Raw genomic sequence first — 25398 nt, forward strand, 5'->3', positions numbered from 1 at the left:
CACCCAGAGATGGGTACAGAGGCACCAACCGTGGACCAGTAAGGAGGCCCTCTGCTTGGCTGAGGCCTTCGCTAACTCAGAAACTGAAAGAGGATATGGGCGAGGCTCACAGGCCTCGAAGGAGAGCCTGATGAATGAAGGGGAGAGGGGGACTGGCCCGAGAAGAGGACCATCGAGAAGTGTGGTGTGTTATCACTGTGGATGAATAGGACACATCTCCCACGAATGCGGTATGGGCCTAAGCGAGTTGAGCCATGGGCCAGCGGGATATACTCTGCCTCATGAGAAAGGCAAGGAGATGGAGAAGGGAGAGCCCATGGATTGCAGTTTTGGGTTTGCCGCTCAAGAAGGAGGGTGGAACCACCCTATAGTGACCGCCTGGATCAGGGGCAAGGCAGTCAGGGCAACTCTGGATATGGGGTATTCCCAGTCCCTACTCCGCACAGACCTTGCCCTGCAGATGGGGGGTAAGGACGCCAGAGCCATAACAATGACCTATATACTAGATGGAGAAATGCGGTTTCGGAGTTGTTATCTGCCATTCAGGGTGATGGAGTTCTGTGGTGAGCTGAGGGTCAGACTGGCACTGGCTTTAGCCTGTGAGATGATCCACGGGAGAGAATGGGGGCCATTCTACACAGTGCTTGAATGGGTACGAGCTACAGAAGAAGAAAGGAAGCAGCTCCGGAGGGGAGAAGGCTGGGCGGGAGAAAGCCCATCTCACCCAAGCAAAGTGGCATTGGGCAGTATTAACCTGAAGCAGCTAGTAAGTGCAACCCAGTTCTGTCGGGCCCAGCAAGAAGACCCAGAACTCCAGTGGCTACGGGCCGAAAACTCCGGGGAAGGAACGTCACGGAGTCATTCTGGTTTCAAGATAATCGGGGGGTTATTGTATTGGGTCCAACAGGGTGAGGAAGGCACCTCAAAAGGGAGACAGTTAATGGTCCCATCCTCACTCCACCTCACCATGTGGAGATTGGCTCATGACTCCCCAATGGGAGGTCATTTGGGACGCACCAAGACCCGGGCTAGGCTGGTCTAAGAATTCTTTTGGCCACGTCTGCAAGAGGATGTGGAAAGTTGGGAGGCTGCTTGCCCTGAGTGCCAAAGGGCTCAAGAGTGGAGGCCACCCAGGGCACCGTTGCACCCCATGCCGATAATAGAGACACCGTTCTCCCGAATCGCGCTGGACATAGTGGGCCCCCTCCCAAAGTCACATAATGGTTATCAATATATTTTGGTTTTGGTGGATTATGCCACCCGGTTCCCGAAGGATGTTCCTCTGAGGTCTATTATAGCAACGTGAGTAGCAGAAGAATTACTCAAATGGATAGCACGGGTGGGCATGCTGCGGGAAATACTCACGGACCAGGGGACGAATTTTATGTCTGGTGTGGTGAAAACCCTGTGTAAAACCCTCAGCATCGCCCAGTTGAAGACATCGGTGTACCATCCCCAGATGAACAGTCTAGTGGAGAGATTAAATGGGACGATAAAGCAGTTGCTCAGACACTGCTTGCAGGAAGACCCCTGGAGGTGGGATACCATCTTAACGCCCTTGTTGTTTGCCCTGAGGGATGCCCCCCCAAGAATTGACGCAGTACTCACCATTCCAGTTGGTGTATAGCCACAGCACCAGGGGGCTGCTACAGGTCATCAGGGAAGAATGGGAACGGCTCATAGGGTTAGGAGTATCTGCGGAGAGATATCGCCAAGAATTGCAGGACCAGATCACCAAGGCCCAACGGATCGCCGGCCAAAATTTGAGGATCGCCTAAGAGCAACAGGAAACCCACTATAAAGAAGACAAGAACCTGAACCTTCCAGCCCGGAGACATGGTTTTGGTGTCATTTCTGACCTCCTCAAGCAAACAGCTTGCAATGTGGCAAGGCCCGTTTACAGTAGTTCGACAAGTGGGGCCGGTCGATTATGAATTGCTCAAGTTGGGCCACCGGTGGGAATGCCAAATTTACCATGTGAACCTTCTTAAGGAGTGGAAAACCTCACAGGGCTGGATGGCACAAGAAGAGGAGACAGGGGAGGACCTGGGACCACTCTGCCCTGGGTTAAGCAAATCCACAGGGGAAGAATCAGTGCAAATGGGCAAAGAACTGGATAGCCAGCAACGACAGGAGCTGTTGGCCTTGATAGAGGATTTCCAGGCAGTGTTCCAAGAAGCCCCAGGACGAGTGACAGGAATCGAACATGAGATCAGAACACCTCCTGGTGCACTGGTTAGGGAAAGATGGAGGCCGATACCCCAGCATTGGCAGCAGGAAATACGTCAGGAGATAAAGAAGATGCAGGGGCAGGGAATCATACGACCATCCTGTAGCCCTTGGTGTAGCCCCATTCTGCCAGTGGCCAAACACAACCGGTCACTGCATCTGTGTATAGATTTTAGGAAGCTAAAGGCCCTGATGACCTTCGACGCATTCCCTATGCCACATATTACCCACCTCATCGAGAGGATCGTTGAAGTGCAGTACATATCTTCTCTCAACCTGGCCAAAGGGTACTGGCAGATCCCTATGCGCCCTGCAGATTGTGCCAAGTCCACTTTTGGAACCCCTTGGGGCTTATTTGAGCTCATATGGATGCCCTTTGGCCTCAACGGCGCAGCCGCCACCTTCCAGAGGCTGATGGATACCTTGCTGGCACCGCACGTGTCATATGCGGCAGCATACATTGATAATATCATTATATTTACTCCCAGTTGGCACCAACACCTTGAAGCCCTGAGAGCCATCCTGGGAGAACTCCAAGCAGTGTGTCTGACCACCAACCCCAAGAAATGCAAGTTAGCGGGATGAGTAACGGCATACCTAGGGTTTCATACGTCCCCTGACCGACAAGATCGAAGCCATAAGATGATTTCAGGAACCGCGTACCTGCAAACAGCTACGTTCCTTCTTGGGGCCCATTAATTATTATCGACGGTTTATACCGTATTTTACAAGTCACTCCCCACCCCTCATGGATGCGTTGGCCAGAGGGCCTGCAGCACCGTTGAAATGGACACCAGACATGAGAAGGAGCTTCAAAGACTTGAAGGAGGCAATGCACCATGATGTCATTGTGCACACCCCTAATTTTGATGCCCCTTTTATTTTGCAGACAGATGCGTCAGGCCATGTCCTGGGGGTGGTATTAGTTCAGAGATGTGGGGAAGAAGAGCTCCCGATCGCCTTTGCCAGTAGGAAGCTCAGCTGTACTGAGACCAGATATGCCACGGTCGAGAGGGAGTGCCTGGCAATACTCTGAGCAATAGAGTACTTTAAGTATTACCTAATGGGGAAAGAACTTGTGGTCGTGATGGATCACACTCCATTGCAATGGTTGACTTGAAAACAAAGCGCAAACACCCGAATCACTTGCTGGGCCTCGGTGTTGCAGCCTTTCAAGTTTACAGTTATACACCGCCCTGGCAAAGATAATTTTGTGGCTGATTTTCTGTCCAGATGGGGAAGCCCAGACAAGTCAGAAGAGGGATCGGGCCACATTCATGAAGAGGAACATCAGCCTGTAGAAGACGCCGCAGGCGGAGTCCAGACACCACAAGGCAACTTAAGGGGGGAGGTCTGTGACGGCGAGATGCCCCCAAAGGCTCCCGAAGGGGAGAAGGTAATTCCTACAGGCCCCAAACCCCGGAAACAGACCCTCCGCAGGGATAACTTACCTCCTGCCGGGCAGCCAGAGCAGGAGCTGGGACCACGGCCACAGCCACACGAGCCAGCATTACGCCGGCTGTTTAATCAGTTGTTTCCTGTGCGGGGAACAGCTGGACCAATTGCGGTGGCCGTACCAGCCACCGTGGGAAAGTTTAAAGGCCCCGCCAGAGCCCAGGAGGGAGAGAAGCCAGAGAGAGAGAGAGTGCTGGTGGGCAGCACGCCAGACGTGCTGAGGCTCCTGCATGGGAGAGGAGTGGCACAGCCAGCACAGCACCAGCAGGCAGAGCAGGGGAAACCTTTGAGCCTCCTGCCAGAGGCAGAGCAGGGGAAGCACGTTGGCTCCCTGTAGCAGGCAGAGCAGGGGAAGCCCTTCAGCTCCCTGCGGAAGGCAGAAAGGGAGAAGCTTTAAGCTCCCTGTAGGAGGTAGAGCAGGGGAGGCATTTGAGCCCCCTGTAGGAGTCTGGGGGAAAGGAGGCAGCTCCACATCCCTCTCCTCCCCAGGAGAATATTTCTTTTGAGAAAAAAAAAAAGGAAAAAAAATAAAAAAGATAGAGAGGGAAGGCTGTGCATCGAGGCCGGAGGGACAAGAGCCAACTGAGCCCATGCAGATGTGGGACCCCACCCAGATCAAGCTGTGGGCAAGCCCGGAGGGCCGAAATCACCATTGTACAGACACCATTACGGTTGGTGAGTTGACGGGGTGTAGGGGAGGCGGAGCCCCGTGGAACATCATGCCAAAAAAATCATGAGTACTGCCGTTTGCCAGGAGGCCCTCCCAGGAAGATCTCCATTGAACCCCCTCTCTTGAGAGCATAACATCAAAGTCGTGGCAGGCGAGTTGAGGGGAGGGGCTACTTACCCGGCAGGCAGTGCAACACATAAGGCCACAGTGATCGCAGATAGACTTAGTGCCTACGCTGGCATGGCTGAAGCAGGAACTGTGGCCCTGTATTTGGCATGCAAGGGGATCCCAGACTGGCCCTCCATGGGGGGTGCATGCAGTGCAGATCCGGGACTGGATGTTGCCTTTGTTTTGTTTCCTGTACCTCGTACATGGGGTCACTCCTACGTGCACAGCATGTGGCATGTGAGTCAATTTGAGTCGCAGAGGCAACACTGACGCCTGAATGATGTGGTTTTACAGACTGGATCCAGCTTATGAGCCATATCATAGACACCACCGTCTGAGAGAGTGGGCTGAATAGCTAGATATTTGGAAATATTTCCATCCACTGTTCTCTATTTATCCAACAATCCAAACATTCATTCATAGCTCTTGGCCTGCCCATAATTTTGATGGACTGCATAGCTGTTTTTCTTCTCAGTTGGCTGCAATCATTTACATATCCATTTTCATTCTTTCAGAAGAAATGCCCAAGTAAATGGAAGCCAGGAACCACACAAGGGTGTCTGAATTCATCATGGAGAGGCTCTTTGAATTTCCCAACCTACTGGGTCTGTTCTTTGGAATCATCCTGTGCTCTTCATGGCTTTGATTATGGGCAACTCCATGATCATCCTGACAATTGCCCTCCATCCACATCTGCACAAACCCATGTACTTCTTCATTGCTAACCTGGCTCTAGTAGACATTTTCTGTACCTCTTGTGTTCTGCCCAAAATGATGCATAACCTGATACTTGGGAAGAAAATCATTTCATTTCATGGCTGCATGGCTCAGCTCTTTACCTTCTTGCTCTCAACAGCAACAGCGCTTGTGCTCATCACTGCCATGACCTTTGGCCAGTACATGGTCATCTGTCATCCCTTATACTATGTAACCATCATGACCAAGAGAGTCTGTATCACATTAGCAGGCTGCATCTGGTCAATGGCAGCTATCAATACCTTAGGGAACACATTGTTCATTGTTCATCTAGATTTCTGTGGATCTAACCTCATCAAGCACTTCTTCTGTGAGATCTCACCTCTGCTGGCATTGTCCTGCAGCTCAACTTACCTCAACCAATTCATGGACTTTGTGGCTGATATTTGCCTAGCCATGGGAAACTTCTTGCTGATCACTGTATCTTATGGCTTCATCATCAGAAGCATCCTGAACATTCAGGGCTCAGAAGGGCAGCAAAGAGCATTCTCCACATGTTCCTCACATCTTGTTGTGGTTGGCCTCTACTACTCCACTATCATCTACACCTACATCCAGCCACCCTCTAGCTATTCCCTGGATAAGGACAAGATGGTGGCTATGCTCCATACACTGGTGATTCATGGTGAGTCCTCTAATCTACAGCCTGTGCAACAAGGAAGTCAAAGTGGCCTTCAGTAAAATCTTTCCAGTGTGCAAGAGAGAATGAATATCCATGAATATCTTGGCAATAATGGACCTGATTCCTTGTAACCTTGTGATGCCTATTGTGGGTCCACATCTGATTTGGCAAATTACGACATCCTGGTTTTCAGTGCACAACAGTTGATACACATCTTAAAAACAGTTGAGTTTCTAGTCTTTCACTACAATTTAACAACAGCAACTTTTGTCTCCTGCTCACAATGAAGGAAGAGTTTTTGTACGTATCAGCCAACACTTTTTGCACTCCTATTTACTTTAATAATTCATGATGACTCACACTACATAAAGGAAGGCACATAGAAGCATCATTTTTTTTCAATGAATATGAAGAAAAACACACTAACTAGAGCAAGTCAAAGGAAACCAAACCAAATCAAACCAAATCTGCCCCCAGCACTCTTTTTTGCCTAGGCACGGGGTCAGACTCGATGATCTGTTGAGGTCCCTTCCGACCCTAGCATTTATGAATCTATGAATCAAATCAAGTCAAAGCAACTGATCCCACTCTCCCTTGTTTCCCTTTTATCTCTATTTTCTGTAAAAGATGATGTGTCAAAGTTTTATATCCATATGTGTGCCTTTTTTATGACTTACTTTCATTAGTATATTTTAACCCCTTCACTTAAGGCTCAGGAAAGGAAGGAATGAGGGACAAATGGAAGCAAGCCAGAAAGAGAGCATTTGAATTAGCAAGTAACAAGAAAGGATTTTTTATATATAATTTTCCTTTGTTCCAGTCTATTGGATTGTACATAGTTCTTAAATGGTAAATGCCAATAATATTTTAAGAGGATAAAAGTTAGTGTTAGGTTCCTTTAATTAGAAGAAGAGTAAGGAACAGAGGAAATAATAGCTTAAATCCTTTAGAGTTGTTGTTCTTTGGGTGAGTCCACACATGCAGGCAGCAGCTTAGATATGAGAGGCACAAATTTGTGCCAGGGATTTTTACCTGAGCACACATGCCTGAACATGCACTTTGGTGTGGGGCAAGTTGTGCCACTTGGAGCTACCCAACTCCTCCCGGACCTGCAGCCAGGGGGAGCTGGAGGCTGCAGCCAGCCCCTGTATAAAAAGTTGCAACAAGCTCGGGAGCTTCTGGGGCCCAGCCAATTAGTATCTGTGGACACTACCCCTTGTACCAGCTGGACTGCTGAAGCAGCCCTAATCTAGAGTTCCCAGCACCTTCTATGCACTGCAGCTGTCTGGCAGTGGGGGCTGCTGCCTGGCTATGACCTGCTGCCACCTGCGACAACATATGGACCCAAGGCTGCACACCTGCCAAACATGGATGGGGACCGCATGACCACAGCAGAGGCATCTGCACTTCTGGGCCAGCTGCCAGTGGGCTGTGGCTGCACAGTTGATCTTTGTGTGGCACTGCTGCCATTTGAGCAGCTATCACCTGGAAGATATTCTCAGTGTTGTGGCCTGCTTTGAACTCTCAAAGCATGTCCTCCTGGCCCCAAAAGGCCAGGAGGACAGTCACCACACTTGCCATCCAGTTGAGTACTGGGTGCCAGCCCTGAGCAGGCTCCTCTGCCTGGGTCCCACCACTTGCCTCATTAACAGGAATCCAGGTGTTCCCTGTTTAAAACTGCAAATTTTCTGCTAAAAACAATCCCAAATTCACTCTTTAAAATACCCCAAAATACCCCATGTTCTTCCACAATTGAAACAAAAGACTACCAGAGAGCAAGCGAGCAAGAGAGAGAGAGATCAGTTGGGTAATGTTTTATTGATATATTTACAATTTGAAAGCAATTTGGAAGCCTACCAGTGTCTCTATCATCATAACAAAATTAATTCTAAATATATGCTTTGATGTTTGCTTTTGGTTTTCTTATCATAGAAAAATTAGAGCTCCCCCTTACCCCTTCACTAACCAGGATGTGGGGACAGCTGCCCCTGCAGCCATAGCTCCTGCCATCAGGTCTCATCCTGTGTGGCAGCTGGGCACACTGGGTGTGTGATGAGGGGATTTGAGGTTTGCAGGAACGGGGTGGGAAGGGGGTGGTGTGGGGGAACATGGGGTGTGTGGGTGGGTGGGTGTGGGGGGGGTTGTGGGATTTGAGGGGGGAGCTGCCAAGCCCCTACCCACTCTGCCTCCTGTGGTGCATAGCCCCTGGTGCTGGCAGGAGCAGCCAGCTGTGCCATGCCTGCTCTAGTGCTGCCTGACCCACTATCTATGTGGGGAGAATGGGCCTAGCACAGACTGCTAGCGTGCCTTTGTGACCTCACTGAATTATAGTTAGGTCTGAAGGTTCACCACACCCTCATTTTTCTGGGCAGTCACCCCAAGGACTCAGCGGCACCTCTTATGTAACAGGGTCAAGGACCCTTTGAAGTATGGTAGAAGTGGCCTGCCTCCAGAATGCAAGCACCACCATCCTCAAGGCAGTCAAGCTAACCAGCAGTGGAAAGAGACAATGACCACCTTGCAGTCAGGGGATGAAGTACACCCAATGCTCCCTGAGGATGAGCCACTGCTCACACAACAGTGCTTGACAAGAATACTGAGCTGAGGCTAAGGTACTGAATGCGTGCGACGGGGTGCAGACAATTTTTGCCCAATCTGGCTACAGAAAGCAGTTTATAGCTGTGACCAAACACAAATGCATAGCTGTAGACAGCTTCAAAAATGGCCAACCAGTTGAAAATCTCACCCCTTATTGCATGAGGTATCAGATGATGTTTCAAAATGTAGTGTCTTCTGTAACTTGTGTCTGCAGAGCTCCGAGCCTGTCCCTGTTTTCAGAATAGGAAGGGGAAAGGGAGCAGATGAAGTTTAGTCTGGTGTTTTATCAGCCCCTCCCCAGATGATTGGGTGAGGTGTATTGTAGCCCCACAGCCTCCAAGCTAACTTTCTTCTTCACAGAACCCAGAACTGTGCCCTGAAGAAATACAAACAACACCCAACCACCTGGTAGGTGTCAGTGCCCCAACATGGTCTCAGTGAGGGTGTTCTTTCACCATATCCTCACACAGAGGGGAGCAAGATTGCCCTACATTGTCACTTAATGAGTACATCTGCAATCCTAAATGCCTATAGTTCTAGGGAGACATGTTTTCAAGGTGTGTGAGCTGGGTAGGAGAAATGTTTGCTTTGAATCACTCGGGGTTCCAGGACAAAGCTCCAGTTTCTACCTGCTGATGGTGGACCCGAGTACAAGCTGGGATGGGGGAGATATCCCAGCAATGAGAGGGGGTAGCAATAGACAACATTATGTTCCTCTTTGTTGGGGCTTGACACATCTGCATAGGGTTGTTACCAGGGTGATTGGCATACCAATCTCCCACTTTCCCCCATGATAATTGCATTAACAAAATGTGATATAATAAGGAATGATTATATCAGGCTTTTAGGACAATGGGCAACTTTGTGAAAGTTATACTGCTCATTCCAGAGCATTGTTTGTGGATTTAAATGGCAGTTGTCCAATAAATCACCATTAGGCTGCTGAGTCCTATACTGTTGGTCCATGAAGTAGGGCTGTGCAAAGCTTCAGGTGCTGATTCAGTTTGGAGGACATTCAGCCCAATTTGGTGGCCAAATCTCCAAATCCAAATTGAATCAGGGGACCAATAATCATAGAATCATAGAAGTTGGGTTGGAAGGGACCTTGTAGATCTTCAAGTCCGACCCCCTGCCTGGGCAGGATGGAAACTGGGCTCAAGTGACCCCAGCCAGGTAGGCAATGAGCCGCTTCTTAAAGACCCCCAGGGTAGGAGCCAGCACCACTTCCCTTGGAAGTTGGTTCCAGATCCTAGCCGCCCTGACTGTGAAGTAGTTCCTACAGATGTCTAATCTAAACCTACTCTCCAACAACTTGTGGCAGTTATTCTTTGTTATCCCAGGGGGTGCTAGGGGAAACAAGGTCTCCCCCAAACCCTTCTGGTCCCCCCTAGTGAGTTTATAGACGGTCACAAGGTCCTCCCTCGTCCTTCTCTTGTGAAGTCTGAACAGGTTCAGGTCCCGTAGCCTCTCATTGTAGGGTCTGCCCTGCAGTCCCCGGATCATGCGGGTGGCCCTCCTCTGGACCCTCTCAATGTTGTCCACATCCCTCTTGAAGTGGGGCGCCCAGAACTGGACACAGTGCTCCAGCTGTGGCCTGACCAGTGTTGCATAGAGGGGGAGGATCACCTCCTTTGCCGTACTTGAGATGCACCTGTGGATGCACGATAGGGTCCGGTTAGGCCTGCCGACCGTGACCTCGCATTGTCGGCCCATGTTCATCTTGGAGTTAATGATGACTCCGAGATCCCTTTCTGCCCCCGTGCTCTCAAGAAGGGAGTTTCCCATCTTACAAGTGTGCTGCTGGTTACTACTGCCCGAGTGCAGCACCCTGTTTTTGTTAGCCCACCCCTGCAACCTATCCAGGTCTTTCTGCAGTCTTTCCCTTCCTACTAGCGTGCCCACCTCACCCCAAATTTTGGTATCATCAGCAAATTTGAACAGGTTGCTTTTCACCCCGTCATCCAAATTCACTGATAAAGAAATTGAACAGTGCGGGCCCAAGGACCGAGCCCTGGGGGACTCTGCTGCCCACTTCCCCAGGTCGAATATGACCCATCTACCACCACCCTCTGAGTACGACCCTTCAGCCAATTCGCAATCCATCTGACTGTGTAGGCATTGATGCCACAGTCACCTAGTTTTTTAATGAGGATGGCATGGGAGACAGTGTCAAAGGCCTTGCTGAAGTCCAGAAAGACTACATCCACGGCGACACCTGCATCCAATGCTTTTGTGACCTGATTGTAAAAGGCAATCAGGTTGGTCTGACATGACCTGCCCTTAATGAAACCGTGCTGGTTGCCCTTGAGCATCATCCCCGATGCCGGCACATCACAGATGTGCTCCTTGATGATCTTCTCAAAGAGTTTCCCCAGGATTGAGGTAAGACTGACGGGCCTATACTTGCCCAGGTCCTCCCTCCTCCCTTTCTTAAAGATGGGGACCACATTGGCTATCTTCCAATCATCTGGCACCTGGCCCGAGCACCACGAGTGCTCGTAAAGCTGTGCCAAAGGCCAAGCAATAACCCCTGCTAACTCTCTCAACACCCTGGGGTGGAGAGCATCTGGACCTGCTCATTTGAACATGTCCAGTCCCTCCAGAAGCACTCTAACCCGGTCCTCCTCAATCTTAGGACTTGAGGTGTTCCCCTCGAGTCTGTCTTGAAACACGGTGGGGGAGTCCCGGTCCCTGCCCAAGAAAACGGAGGTGAAGAATTTGTTAAAGATGTCTGCCTTCTCCTCTGGCTCAACCACTAGATTACCCAGCGCATCTTGCAGGGCCCCCACATTTCCCAATAAAAAGGTCTGAATCAATTCAAAGCTCTCCAAATCTTTGGAAAAGATTTGGAGAGCATTGATGATTTGGGCAGTCCCCAGTTGCTGCAGCCGGGAGCTGGAACCAGACTTGGAGCTGGTAAGTAGAGGGCGGGGGAGGGGTGGCTGGAGGAGGGGGGAGGGTACCTCTGCCAGACTCCATCCCCTGCCTGCTCCCCCAACCCCCTCGACCCCCACCTGCTCCTCCAGCCCCTCCCATGGCTGCCCCACATGCCCCAGCTCCTGGTGCTTTAAAAAAAAGCCCCCACTCACCAGGTGTTGCTGGGTGTGGGGGGGCAATCTCCGCTGCTCCCCACTGCCACAGACTGCATGGGGGGTTCTGTATGAACCCCCTGACCCCACCCTCCTGCTGTCCCAGCCCCCCCCATGGCTGCCCCACCTGCCCCAGCTCCGGCCCTTTAAGAAAAAAAACAAAAAAACCCTGGGACTCACCGGCTCCTGCAGTGGCCTCAGGGCTTTGTGGGGCTCACAAAACAGCTCCCCATGTGCTGCGGGGCAGTGGGGGGCAGCGGGGATCTCCCACCCATTGGGCAGGAACCGGTGAGCATGGGGGGGATTGTTTTTTTTTCCTTAAAGGGCTGGAGCTGGGGTGGGTGGGGCAGCCATGGGGGGGGCTGGGACAGCAGGGGTGGTTGTGGGGCTCATGCAGAGCCCTCCACACAGTGTGTGGCAGTGGGGGGAGCTGGGGATTGCCACCCTGACTAGCAATTCCCAGTGAGTCAGGGTTTTTTTTATCCAAAGTGCCGGGAGCTGGGGTGGGTGGGGCAGCCATTGCCGGGCTGGGGGAGTGGGCAGGGGATGGGCCTGGGTGATTTGGAGATTCAGAGATTTGGCAGCAGCTGAATGTCCAAATCAAATTTAGCTGAATCAATTTGGGACAGTGTTTGAATCACTGAATCGAATCACTGTCCCCTGAATTGGCCGATCCAAAGCAAATTCTAGCTGCTTTACACAGGCCTACCATGAAAGGGCTATCCTTGGCTATTTCTCACTCCCAAAAATCTGGTGGAAGGAAAATTGCATTTCTTCTCCTCCTCCTCCCTTTCCCCACCTGCCCTCAGTTTTGGTTTACAGAGGGCTACCATGGACACTGACATCACTTTATTCCCCAAACCCATCCTCTCATCATTGCCACTGGGTTGGGAAGGGCCCTTAGGAGTGGTCACTCTTAGATCAGTTTATTGTTATTATAATGACCTAAAGAATTTCAGAGCTGAAATGACAGATTCAGACAAGCACACTCAATACCATCGGCAAAACCAACATTGGTTTGTTTGGATACAGAGCTAATTATAGTTATGCAAAGCAGTACCATGACATTTTTAATTACTACAAAATGCTCACAAAAAATCATGAAATATGGACAGCTCCTGTATCCTGAGGAGGGGTGGCCTGGCTTTTTGCAATACAGGATGGAGCTGGTTGAGATGTAAGTCAGCCCTAAGGTTTGATTCTGATGGTGCCTATTTCTCTTTCTCTGATGGCATTTACAAACAACTCGTATATCTGTCCATAAAAAGCAGTCATTCACAAGCAGCATTTGGGTACGGTAATAATCATTAACAATTCAGAAAGTTTACAACTAACCTATAAGAAAAGACAATGCTCACCTAGAAAGGGTAAATAGTGATTATCTGGAAAGGTTGCATATCACTTAGAGGAGTAAATATCCAGAAACGAACGTGGGTGTTACAGTGGACAATATACTGAATGAGCCAAAAATGTGCCCTTGATAGGGAGAAGTATAACGGTGTACTGAGCTGCATCAGTAGGAGTGTTGACAGCAGATCAAGGATCAAGGGAAGTGATTATTCCCCTGTTTTTAGCACTAGTGAGGCCACGTGTAGACTACTTTGTCCAGCTTTAAGCCACCCACTACAGAAAGGATATGGGCAAATTGGAGACTGTCCAACAGAAATGGTTAGGGGGATAGGGCACATGACTTATGTTCAGAGGCTGAGCAAACTGGGCTTATTTAGGCAAGAGAAGACTGAGAAGGGCTTTAATAGCAGCCTTCAACTACCTGAAGGATGGTTCCAAAGAGGATGGAGCTGAACTGTTCTCCGTCTTGGCATATAAGAGAACAAGGAGCAATGGTTTCAAGTTGCGGCAAGGGAAGTTTAGATTAGATTTTAGGAAAAACTCACTGTGACATCCGTGGGCCTCCCATCCAGTACCGCCCTTCGTCTGGTAGCCCCTCCCCCTCATCCCGCCTGCCACGACTTGGATGTTAAGTGATTCGAAGGAGGGGTTCAGTGGAGATCTTATGCCAGAGGGGCTTGCCTGACGTAAAGGGGGGTACTCACAGTTGGGTCCTCAGATGTTCCACGAGGCTCCGCCACCCCTACACCCTGTCCACTCGCCAACCGGTCACTTGTTGATGAGATGGCCATCCGCTGCTACTTGCAGCACTTCTTTCTGGCAGGCCTTCCCGAGGCCAACGGTCGTCCTCAGGCAGTCTGGCTCCGTCTCCGCCTGACCCGGCCGCTAGCTCGGGTCCTTTCCTTTCTTCTCTCCCCTGCTCTCAAAAATACTGCTCCTCGGGAATGGGAGAACTTCCCGAGTTGCCACTCTGCTCCCAGCAAATGCTGGGAGTCACGCCTCTTGCCCCGACCGGGGCTTCCGGCTCTCGCCTCAGCCGCTGGACTGATGCCCAGTTGCCTGCCTGAGGCTCTGGCTTTGGGGAAGCTGCAGCGGCAGCGACGTGCTGCACGCCTCCTCTCTCCTCCTCTGGCTTCCCCTTTACTGAGGGGTTTGTCGGGGCTTTTAAACTTCCTGCGGCAGCCGCTGAGGCTGCCATGATTGGCTCAGCTGCTCCCCTTGTTGCGAACAGCTGTTTAAACAGCCAGCGTAGTGCCGGCTCGCGCGGCTGTAATGGCGGCTGCGTCTGCTGCTGCGGTCCCAGCTCCAACGCCGCCGTCCCTCCCGGGGGTGAGTAGCCCGGCCTGTGGCTTTCTTGAGGGGGTGTTGTTGCCCCCCTGTCCTGCCTATCCTCCACCTGTACCCATGACAGTGGCCCGTCGCCGTCACACTCACTAATCAGGCAGTTAGTAAAACACTGGAACAGGTTACCCAGGGAGACTGTGGAATCTCCATCCATGGATTTTTTAATACCCAGCTAGAATAAGCCTTGGCAGGGATGATCTAGTTGAGGATGGTACTGCTTTGTGCAGCTTGTAGACCTAGATGGCCCCCTGAGGTCCCTTCCAACCCTACTTTTCTATGATTTTTATAACACACTGCTATTTAGAGGTCTTGTGAGAGGAAAGGCTTTCATAGATTCATAGATGTTTGGGTCAGAAGGGACCTTAGCACATCATCGAGTCCAAGACCCTTCCCAGGGCTGGAAATAGCCTTGGGATCAGATGACCCTAACCAGGTGCATGTCTAGCCTCCTCTTAAAGACCCCCAGGGTAGGGGAGAGCACCACCTCCCTTGGAAGCCCATTCCAGATTTTGGCCACCCTTACCATGAAGAAGTACTTCCTAAAGTCTATCCTAAATCTGCTCTCCAACAGTTTGTGGCCATTGTACCTAGTTACTCCAAGGGGTGCCCTGGTAAACAGAGCATCTCCTATTCCTTGCTGCACTCCCCTCCCCGCCCCCTCCCCCCAATTAATTTGTAGTAAGCCACAAGATTCCCCTCTCAGCCTTCTCTTTAAGAGGCTGAAGAGATCCAGGGCCCTCAATCTCTCCTTAAAGGGCTTTGTCTGCAGCCCTTAACCATATGAGTGGCCCTCCTCTGAACCCTCTTGAGGTTGTCCGCATCCCTCTTCAAGTGTGGTACCCAAAACTGGATGCAGTACTCCAACTGCAGCCTGACCAATGCCGTATAGAGGGGAAGCATCACCTCCTTGGACCTGTTCGTCATGCATCTGCTAGTGCATGATAAAGTACAGTTAGCTTTACTGATCTCCCATCACATTAACTACTCATGTTCATCTTGGAGTCAATGATGACTCCAAGATCCCTTTCTACTGCTGTGCTGATAAGAAGGTCCTCTCCCAGTCTGTAAGTGTGTTGGTGATTCCTTTGCCCAGGTGCAGCACTTTGTACTTGTCTTTGTTGAACTACATCCTATTCTGTTCTGGCCACTTTTCCAACCTGTGCAGATCTGTCTGGATCCATTCCCTACCCTCTAGTATGTTAACTTTACCACATAATTTGGTATTATCTGTGAATTTGGACAGAGTGCTTTCCACGCCCTCATCCAAGTCACTGATTGTGGCAAAGTGGGAACTCCTCAACCAGCCACAATGCTAGTCTCCCACCTGCCTCTGGGCATGCTGCCCACCTCTTTTACCTGCCACGCAGGTAAAATCAATGATTAGAGACTTAATTAGGTGGGAGGCTGCCCTTTGAATGCCCTGTTCTCTTGGGCCTATGTATGCAGCTCCAACCACCCCTGTACTGCATCCCAAGCCTCACAGATGTTCCTAACAGCAGTGCTCTGCTCCAACCTGAGGCTGGGCCCAGGTCAACATAGTGTTAGGCCTCTCATGTTCTGCCCTATTACGGGCCACACTCATACCACCTCCCTCTCACTGAGGCCTCTCTCACTCCACCATCTCTCATGTGGTCTCTCTCATACTGCTCTTTGTGGGACCACACTTGTGCCACCCCTCCTTTTCCATGGGGCCTCACTCACCCTGCCCTCACCCAGAGGGTCCTTGGGCTTGTTTCCCTGCACTCCCTGGCCAGCAAATGTGTGGCTTCTTGGGCCTCTCCTGTGACCCTCATCCAAGTGAGCGCTGGGCAGTTTGCAGAACACTGGACTGACTCTGACTCTGGTCTCTCGCTGGATCACTTACCCAGCTGCTCTGAATCAGGGGTCCACTTCACACCCCTTCCTCACAGGGCCTCATCTCAGGCCCCCCTGATTACAGGGCCTCACCACTCTTGTGCAGGCTAATAGGTGCCCATCTGCACCCTGCTCTGCACCTCCGCCTCCTCCGAGGCACACACTCTGCCTCCTATGCAGGGGTCAAACACCCCTGCAGGCTCAGATGCCACTCACCGGTGTGCCTGGCCCACCACTCTCACTCTCTGGGGTCCTGTACCCAACACAAGCTCAGGTGGCCACAGCCATGCCTGGCCCCACTATCCACTCTCCAGGGTCTTGCAACCCACACAGGCTCAGGTGCCACACCAGGGTGTGCCTGGCCCTCAACTGCCTCCGATGATAAATAACACACCCAAAGGCAGGGGGTGGGGTTAAGGCACCCCTCCTCGCCCTTCACCAGGGAGGTAACTGGACTGGCATTTCCTGGGGGCTCCCACACCACTACGATTCCCACCAGACCACCCTTCCCCAGCTGGGCTCAGTTTTAGGTCATGACTGGGACCAGGAGCCTCCAACGCACCCCATTAGCTCCTGCCCTCACCTCCAAGTTGTTGCAGGAGCAGCCACTCCACCAGAAGATGTTACTTTGATGGCATCAGGCAGCAAACTGCTGCCTCCACCTCTGCTGGCCTGGATCTAAAATGGCTGCTCATCAGAGCTGGGGCAATACCTGTCACCAGCTCTTAAAGTGGCAGACACCTGATGTGTTCTACCACCCACCTTCCCCATTAAACTGCTTCCTGAGGGAGGCTTTCTCCCACTGCTCCACAAGCAAGCTCCCAAGGAGCTTGTAACAGCCCCAGGATGGCGAGCACCCCACTGTTACTCCACCACACTGATGAAGACATTGAACAGCACAGGTCCAAGGATCAAGCTTTGCCAGACACCACCGCCCACATCTTTCCAGGTTGATGCCGACCCATCCACCACCACCATCTCAGTGCGACCCCTAAACCAAATTGCTACCCATCTAACCATGTAATCATCTACATCATAGCTGCTCAGTTTATCTATGAAAATATAATGAGATACCGTATCAAAGACCTTCTTAAAATCCAAGTAGATGACATCTACCTCTGTTCCTGTGTCTAAGCATTTTGTGACCTGGTCATAAAAACAAACAAGGTTAGTCAGGCAGGATCTACCTGCTATGAATCCATGCTGGTTGCCCTTTAACATTGCTTTCCCCAGTGGACTCCCACAAATGTGATCTTTAATAATTTTTTTCAAAGGTTTTCCCAAAGATAGAGGTGAGACTAACCAGTCTATAGTTATCTGGATCCTCCTTCCTCCCCTTCTTGAAAATGGGGACCACATTGACCCTCTTCCAGTCCTCTGGGACCTGACCTGAGCACCCAGAGTGCTCAAACAGCCATGCCAGTGGCTCTGCTGCCGCCTCTTAGAGTCAGGCCCCTCTTATGCATCCTCCTGTGCAAACTCCCACATGCCCCTGAAGAGCATGCCTGTTTGCCTGGCTCAGGAGCGTGGCTCCCTCCCAGTGCCGCTATATGGGAATGGGAGGGTGGAAAAACCCTTCCCAATCCCCTAAAGCTGGCCCCGCTCTTCACTGATCCCCCACTCACTCCCACTTACCCCACTTATCTGATGCTGTTTCCTCTTCGTTCACTGGAGATCCGTTGCTCAGGTGTGCTGTGGTTGGGGGAAGCCGAGGCCTCATGCACACTGCTACACACTTGTGCCTCCTTTGGCGTCTGGGCCCAACTGATGCGGGTTTGAATTTCCCACACCTACCAACAGCTGCTCAGCTGTTCTTCACAGGTGTGGCTTGCCCTGTGTCTGTGCAGAAAAGTCTGCTGGCCACCCCTCCCCCTGAGGATGATCTTATTTTTTTAATCTTATTTTCTTAGGTTGATCTTATTTTTTTGGATGAACAATGTACTTGAGATAAAGTTAGACTACAGGTGTAACCACTTTGTATAACTTTAATTAGCTCTGTATCCAAACAATTGGGTACAGGAATAATGATTAACAATTCAGAAAACATAGTGCTAATCTACAAGAAAAGACAGTGTTCATCTAGAAAGGGTCAATAATGCTTATCTGCAACATAGCACTTACCATATACAGGTAAACATTGGAATAATAAACTGCTACTTATATACACTTATGTATCTTGGTAGACAGAGGATTACTTAGGCTGATATCTTTTACAGGCAGGCCTCAGACTTACAACGCCATTGGTTCCTGAAAACCGTGTCTACAGTTGAAATGTCATAACTCAGAACCAATTTTCCCATAGGAACAATGTTATAAATGGGGGATTGGTTCCCTTACAACACTGGATACAGCTGTGTCCAGCTGGTAAGTCTGGTGTTGGGGAGGGGGAAGGGAAGGGAAGGGAAGGGAAGGGTTGTGGGGTGACAGATCAAAGCCCTCCGTGGTGAGGGGCGGGGCTGAGGCAAGTTGCTCATCTGATGGTTCCAGCAATTGTCCAGGAGGGGATGGGGTGGGGTATGCCCCTGGATCTGTGTGGGGCGGGGGGGTGCAGTAGGCTGATTGGGGCTGGGGCTGGGGCTGGGGCTGCACCAGGAGTTGGGGCTATGCTGTGCTGCCGCTTGCCTTGCCACGGCGGGGCGGGGTGGGGCGGGCACAGGACGGGGCCACTGTGCTATCTCCAGACGAGCAGTGTGCAGCAGCGGGAGCCTCCCCACCCAGACAACCTGTGACTCCATCCTGCACCCGCCCTGCCTCAGCTGTGCAAGCAGCAGGAGGGCATGGCGGGGCATGTGCCCCCAGATTGGGGCAGGCAGCGGAGCAGAGGCTATGAGGGGACTGTAGCCCCCCCATAGGCCTTGCCACCTGCCTGGAGCACAGCCTGGTGCAGCCACAGCCCCGCTCACCTGTCCTGACCTGATCTGGGGGCATGTGCCCCCCCTCCCCCATGCCCTGCCACCACTTTCCTGTAACTGTGGTTCCCCTGCTGGGTGGGTTGCCTTGGTGTGGCCAGAGCTAGGGCCAGGGAAAGGCTGAGTGGGTGTGCTGGGTGGTGCAGCATACCCGGTCCCCTCAGGCGCTGGTCGTTTAGGTTTTTAAGATGACTGGCTTGTATTAACAAGTAGCAAACTTACAATGACAGCAAATTACTGCACAGTAAGCATCTGCACATGTACATGTGGATGCTTACTGTGTAGTAATTTGCTCTACTGTGCAGTAAAGCATCTGATGTAGATGTATCCACTGATTACTAGCAATGGGAGTCCAGCAAAATGGGCAGTGATTTTGTCAGGTAGAAATATGGCAAGGTAAATCACTCATGTCAGATCAATACAATCATTCTAAAGATATTGAAATAAGAGGCGGCTCAGCTCATACGTTTCAGGGCCAGATCAGGTGTGTGCAGCACTGCACCAAGGTGATTACAGAGCCTTTGGTCCAAAAGGTATCATGCTTGGACCAGGTGCAGAATGACTCACCACAGCATTGCCTGGTGCTATAACACATGCACATTTCCAGGCTAAACATGTTAAGATGAGGTAATATCCCAATTCTAGATATTCCCTTGAGATGCTGGGGTAGGTTTTTTTTTTCTGCCTGGCCAAGCCTGGCTGTATGCTAGTTTTACATTCACAACTTTTTGGAACAATTCCTTTTCTTTTAGTAACTAATAGACTGGGAAAGGAATCATCTCAAGACCAGCCCCAAAGGGACTAAACATTCTTTCTTAAGAACTAATTGGTCATCTGGGCATCAGAAAAAAACCCCCAGCTGGTGATACAGAACTGATGTAAGTACATCAGATTCATTTCTGCTCTGGATGTCTCCCACCCATAAGATAACAAGATTCCCTCATTCAGGAAAGCATCAGTCAGTTATCCTCTCTTAAATTAGTCAAATGTGGAATGGATGTGAGCACTCTCTCTTTCTCTCTCTCTCTCTCTCATTCTTACAGGAGGAAAGAATGAAGTATCAAGTGTTAACATCTCATATGTCCTGGAATCTTTTTTCTGCTGTTAGGTGAGTTTCTCCTGTTGTATTTTGATGTAATATGTGATTCTCATTTTGAAATCATATGGTAAATGCAGTCGTGGGAAGTTCAGTATGTCCAGCCTCACCCACAGTAGCTTTAAAAACTGTGATTTTCTGAGGGAGATAAAAAGAACGGGATGCTTATTGAGGGGATTTTGGACTTGCCATGAGATTTCACAGTGTAGGGCATTACCATCTTTGAGAAGAATGGTTTACGTTCTTTTTTTTAAATACTTCCCCACATTCCTCCACTCAGAAAGGGCCCTGTACTTCCTCCGGGTTGTTTGAATTATTGTTAGCTGAAAGCTATGCTCATCAATCTACCCACTATGATTTTGATTTATCTGCTGGCCAAAGAGTGAACTATTCCTCCTTAATGGGCACATCTACATGTTCATTAATGCTCCTTAGTTACTGTGCATTTAGTTTAGTACTTGCTTAATGAAGTACTAACTAAATGTGCAGTAACTAGAGTTACTGCACTTCAGCACTGGCACATGGTTATTCTGTGATGCTTACTGTGCATTAACCTAATAACACTGTGCAGTAGGCTATTAGACCACTTTTTAACCACCATGCTATTGCACAGTGTTATTAGGCTAATGTGCAGTAAGCATCTCATGTAGATGCATCCTCTGAGAGCTTTTTGGTCCAGCAAACCCTTCTTTACTTCACCAGGTTTAGCAGATTTAGATTAGACATCAGGAAGAACTTTATGGTAAGGGTTGCCACAATCTGGACTTGGCTTCCAAGCGAGGTGGTGCTCTCCTCTACCTTGGGGGCCTCTAAGAGGAGGCTGGACGTGCACGTGGTTAGGGTTATCTGACCCCAGCATGTTTTCCTGCCCAGGGCAGGGGGTCGGACTCAATGATCTGCTAAGGTCCCTTCTGACCCAAACATCTATGAATCTATGTACTATTTTCCCTCATGTCACACACTATATCTCCTCAATTTTGATTCCTGGAACTTCCCATTTCATCTATAGCCAGGCTTTATTTATTTATAGGATGTTAAGGTGTCTCATATCTATTCTGATGTGCAGTGAGTACCAACACAGTGCTTTTGCCTATTCCTGTGTAAAAAGAAACCCTTTTCTGTGGCCACTAGTGGTAGAGGTGGACTTTAGCTGAGCTTCGAAATAAAGATCTTCAGCCGTCAGGAGGATAATGTAGTAGGAGAGGAGTGTTTTGTTGCTGTGATGATCCAGCCAGTGTCTGAGGGGCAAGGCTTTTCTGTGATATTTTTTATTGGACCAAGTCTATGATTGGGAGAGCATTTGGACCAGCTTTCAGGCATCAAGTGGCCTTCCTCAGGTCACCTGATGACCAAAATGTTGTCCAACACCACTCCAGACTTTACATTTGGTTCAATAAAATATATTTCAAAATAGCCTGGCTGCTAGGAAAATCATAGCAATTCCAGAAAGCAGCACAGATTGGTCAAGGAGTGATTCACATTGTTTTCAGTTAAAAAGAAAAAAAATCACTGAAGTCTTGGATACAATGGGTACTGCTTCCACAGAAGGCAGCACTTTGTACTCTTTCAGACTTAAAAATAAAGGGCTCAATAGGGTGCAACAAACCTAACCTTCTCATTTGGAAAAGAAGGAAGAGAGGAAAGACAAGCAGGGAAGGTGACTAGTCTCTGGCTCTGAAAAATCAGTCAGAGAAATGCATTTCAGAGTCAAATGTCTGTTACTAAAAATGTGTCCATACCTCTCAGCTTTTGCCCCCCTGGGTGGTGGGAATAGGGATGAAACTCAGGGCCTTCTCTCTTTTGAAGCTATGTTCTCCTTAGTAAGCCATCCTTTTTCTGGCTCCCTTCCATCCTGGCACCACATAATTTTCCTTGTTGGCTGCCAGCTTCAAGAGAAGGGTGCTTCATTGGAATCCTGACTGCATGTCAGGGACAAGCAATTGATCCTTCAGCCTGTTAGATGACTGCCCTAATAATCAACTATTGGGATGCTAGGTGAGAGAACCCTTCTTCTCCAGTATCAAACCATTTTCTTGATGTCTGTTTTGGTCTGAAATTGTTGGCAAAGGTCTGTAGTGGCATACCTACCTGAGTCAGCAAGGGGAACTTAGAAAATGCCACGTATAAAGCTACATTTATACGTGTAAGCAATTCTCCATTAAGTTTAGATGAAATGGAATTTGATTCTCAGACTCAGAATTTGTTGGCCACTCATCCTGCAGAGGTTGTAGTGCGGCATACAGGCAGTCCTTGACTTACAATGTTTCGCGTTACATTTCGCACTTACAATGTTTATCAATTGACACCCTGTTTCAACTTTCTGACGTCATTTTCAACTTTACAACATTTGATCCAATGGCACGCCATGCCAGTGAACAAGTTTGCTGCATCGCCGATCTCCCTAGAGAACATCTGTCCAAACTTCCTTGGATACTTTCTTTAAGAAAGCAGACAAGACTCCAGACAAACCTGCAGCCAGGACTCCTCAGAAGACTCCAGCCAAGAGCCCTTCAAAAAGTCCAGCAAAGTCACCTCAAAGAAGTCCTTCCAAATCAATATGATTGCTATTTACAGTATAAATACATTGTATTACTCATCAATAATTAAGTACAAAATTCTGGGTTATTTTTGGTGAAAATAGGGTATCGGGCCTTGGTTTGGGAACCAATCCCCCATTTATAACATTGTTTGCTATGGAAAAATTGGTTCTGAGTTACAGCGTTTCGACTTCAGACATGGTTTTCAGGAACCAGTTGTGTCGTAAATCTGAGGACTGCCCGTATCCAGATAGTCTAAGGGGAAATGAAGTCCTTCAAGAGGCAGCTCTGTGAGAAAATGTGCTTGAGGGAAGGTGAAAATGCTTGGAAGTTGTGTAAATATAAGAAGAGTTTGCGAACAACTGGACTGAGGTTTTCTGAATGCTCTAAATAGAGATATCCTCTTACCCATGAATAGAGAAGTACGCTTTATTCATGGTAATTGCTTTGTTTATTTACATATTCATTTATTAATTTCTTCTTCTAGGTTAAAAGTTTGGTGAACAAGTGGCCATGGGGAACCAGACAACTGTCAGCTATTTTGTTCTGTCAGGTGTTTCCAGTGACCCACAGCTCCAGCCTTTCCTTTTTGTGCTGTTTCTACTTATATACCTACTAACTGTGGTGGGGAATGGGGCAATTATGGTGGTGATAAGAGCTGATCCTCACCTTCACACTCCTATGTATTTTTTCCTCTTCCATTTATCCTTCCTGGACATCTGCTATTCTTCAGTTACAGCCCCAAAGATGCTGCAGAATTTCTTGGCAGATGAGACACCCATTTCTTATCATGGCTGCATTGCCCAGATGAGCTTAATTCTTCTGGGGGCCAGTGCAGAAGTTTTCATTCTATCAGCAATGGCCTATGATCGATATGCTGCCATCTGTGACCCACTGCATTATCAGGGGACCATGAATAAGCAAGTCCGCATAAGACTGGTGGGTGGTGCATGGCTGATTGGTATATTTTATGCACTTACAAATACTGTTCCTGTGTTACATTTGCACTTCTGTGGCCCCAATGAACTGGACAATTTCAGTTGTGAGCTCCCATCTCTTCTAGAAGTGGCCTGCACAGAGACTTTCACCAGTACAATGACCTTTCTCACTTCAGCTTTGTTTGTAACTTTGGCCTCATTCTCCATTAGCCTTGTCTCTTACATCTGCATCATCTCCACCATCCTGAGGATACGCTCTGCTGAGGGTCGGAGTAAAGCCTTCTCTACCTGCAGCTCCCACCTCACTGTGGTCATTCTGTGTTATGGGTCTGCTTTGTTTCGATATCTGAGACCCAGTTCAGCCTCTTCAGTGGCTCTTGACAGAATCTTCTCAATCCAGTACAGTGTCTTAACTCCCATGTTGAACCCTATCATCTATAGCCTGAGAAACAAGGACGTGAAGGCAGCTCTGGGGAATATACTGGGGAAGATTCGAAGCTTGTGAATGTATTTCAACATTTTGCAGACAAGGTTCTTTGGGTGAATCTGATGTCTTTTATTAGACCGACTTAAATATTTAAGTTGGTCCAATAAAAGACGACAGATTCACCCAAAGAACCTTGTCTGCCTATGTCCTTAGACCAACACAGCTATAGCCCACACCCCTTTCAACGTTTTGGAAATACTAATAGGATAATGGGAATTGAGTGTTAAAATATTCTGATGTCATGTATTTGGTTGAAATGGGCTTCTAGTCTATAAAAAAATAAATACTCCTAAACCATAAGAATGTCTACACTGTCATGGCCATCATCAGTCTAACCTTTTGTAAAGACACTGTAGGAAGAGAGATGCCTGAAAGGCATCAGTGCCAATGAAGTAATCTGTTGCCAAGAATGTATGAACAGTTCACCTTTTCTTTTCAAGTTTTTGTTCTGGAGAGTGACAATGAGTGTACAGTGTTGTGGTTAGAGCACTGACTTGAGAAAGACCTATTCCAATGTATGTGTTAGTATGCTGAAAAAGCATATTCAACAAGAGAGACAGAGAGATTCAGCCTAAAATACTCAGAAGTCTAGAGCATAGGTCTGTCAACAATGGCGGTATCTACATGAGACACTAATGCACAGTGGTTATTGTGCATTTATTTAGTACTTGTATAAGCAAGTACTAAATAAACATGCAGTAACCAGAGTTACTGTGTAGTAGCACCGGCAAACATCTTTTAAAGTGATGCTAATGCTCAGGAGCCTAAAAATACTGCACAGTAGTGTATACTACTAATACTACTAAAAATACTGCACTGTTAGTGCTGTGATGCATTACAGTGCAGTATTATTCAGCTATTTGGCAGTCAGTGTCTCGTGTAGATGTGCCTACTGAGGTAGGAAATGTGTGCTTTGGACCCAGCTCCAAACTTGATGGAGAGACAGGGTTCTTGCTATGGGACCTTCCATCCCTACTCAAGGGAGTTCTCTAACACCAAAACTGTTGGTATGGAAGGGGCATCACCATCACTTCCTGCTTGGATTTTTTTGGAAAGTTATTGACCTAGCTACAATAAGAGTTCACAGCTGTGAATCACATATTATGGAAGGTAGAACTTGGTGCTGTTCTTAAATAATAGCATTTTTAAAAATCAACTTGACCAAGAAAACTTCCAGAGACTGCATTGTGTTAAATATGGTCCCATTATATCAATTTACATCTCTGATTCAGTTTATAAGGTCTACTGGTACCTCTGTCTGACTTCAAATTAAACATGACAGATTGCCCTCTCTTG

The 25398-nt window shown here is 48.9% G+C and overlaps 3 protein-coding genes across 3 annotated transcripts; all 3 read left to right on the plus strand.

The window, feature by feature from the left end:
- Positions 1-2421: 2421 nt before the first annotated feature.
- LOC106737824 (uncharacterized) lies at positions 2422-2814 on the plus strand. The gene has a single exon (XM_014603574.1). It carries the CDS (start codon positions 2422-2424, stop codon positions 2812-2814), a length of 393 nt encoding a protein of 130 aa, XP_014459060.1.
- A 2356-nt stretch (positions 2815-5170) lies between these two features.
- LOC102563853 (olfactory receptor 13G1-like) lies at positions 5171-5959 on the plus strand. Its single transcript, XM_059718119.1, has one exon. It carries the CDS (start codon positions 5171-5173, stop codon positions 5957-5959), a length of 789 nt encoding a protein of 262 aa, XP_059574102.1.
- A 12492-nt stretch (positions 5960-18451) lies between these two features.
- On the plus strand, positions 18452-24120 carry LOC106739616 (olfactory receptor 5G9-like). The gene is made up of 2 exons (XM_014603585.1): positions 18452-18499; positions 23173-24120. The coding sequence occupies exons 1-2, from the start codon at positions 18452-18454 to the stop codon at positions 24118-24120; spliced, it is 996 nt and encodes a 331-aa protein (XP_014459071.1).
- Positions 24121-25398: the final 1278 nt, after the last annotated feature.

This window comes from Alligator mississippiensis, chromosome 15, assembly GCF_030867095.1.
Source record: "Alligator mississippiensis isolate rAllMis1 chromosome 15, rAllMis1, whole genome shotgun sequence".
NCBI lineage: Eukaryota > Metazoa > Chordata > Crocodylia > Alligatoridae > Alligator > Alligator mississippiensis.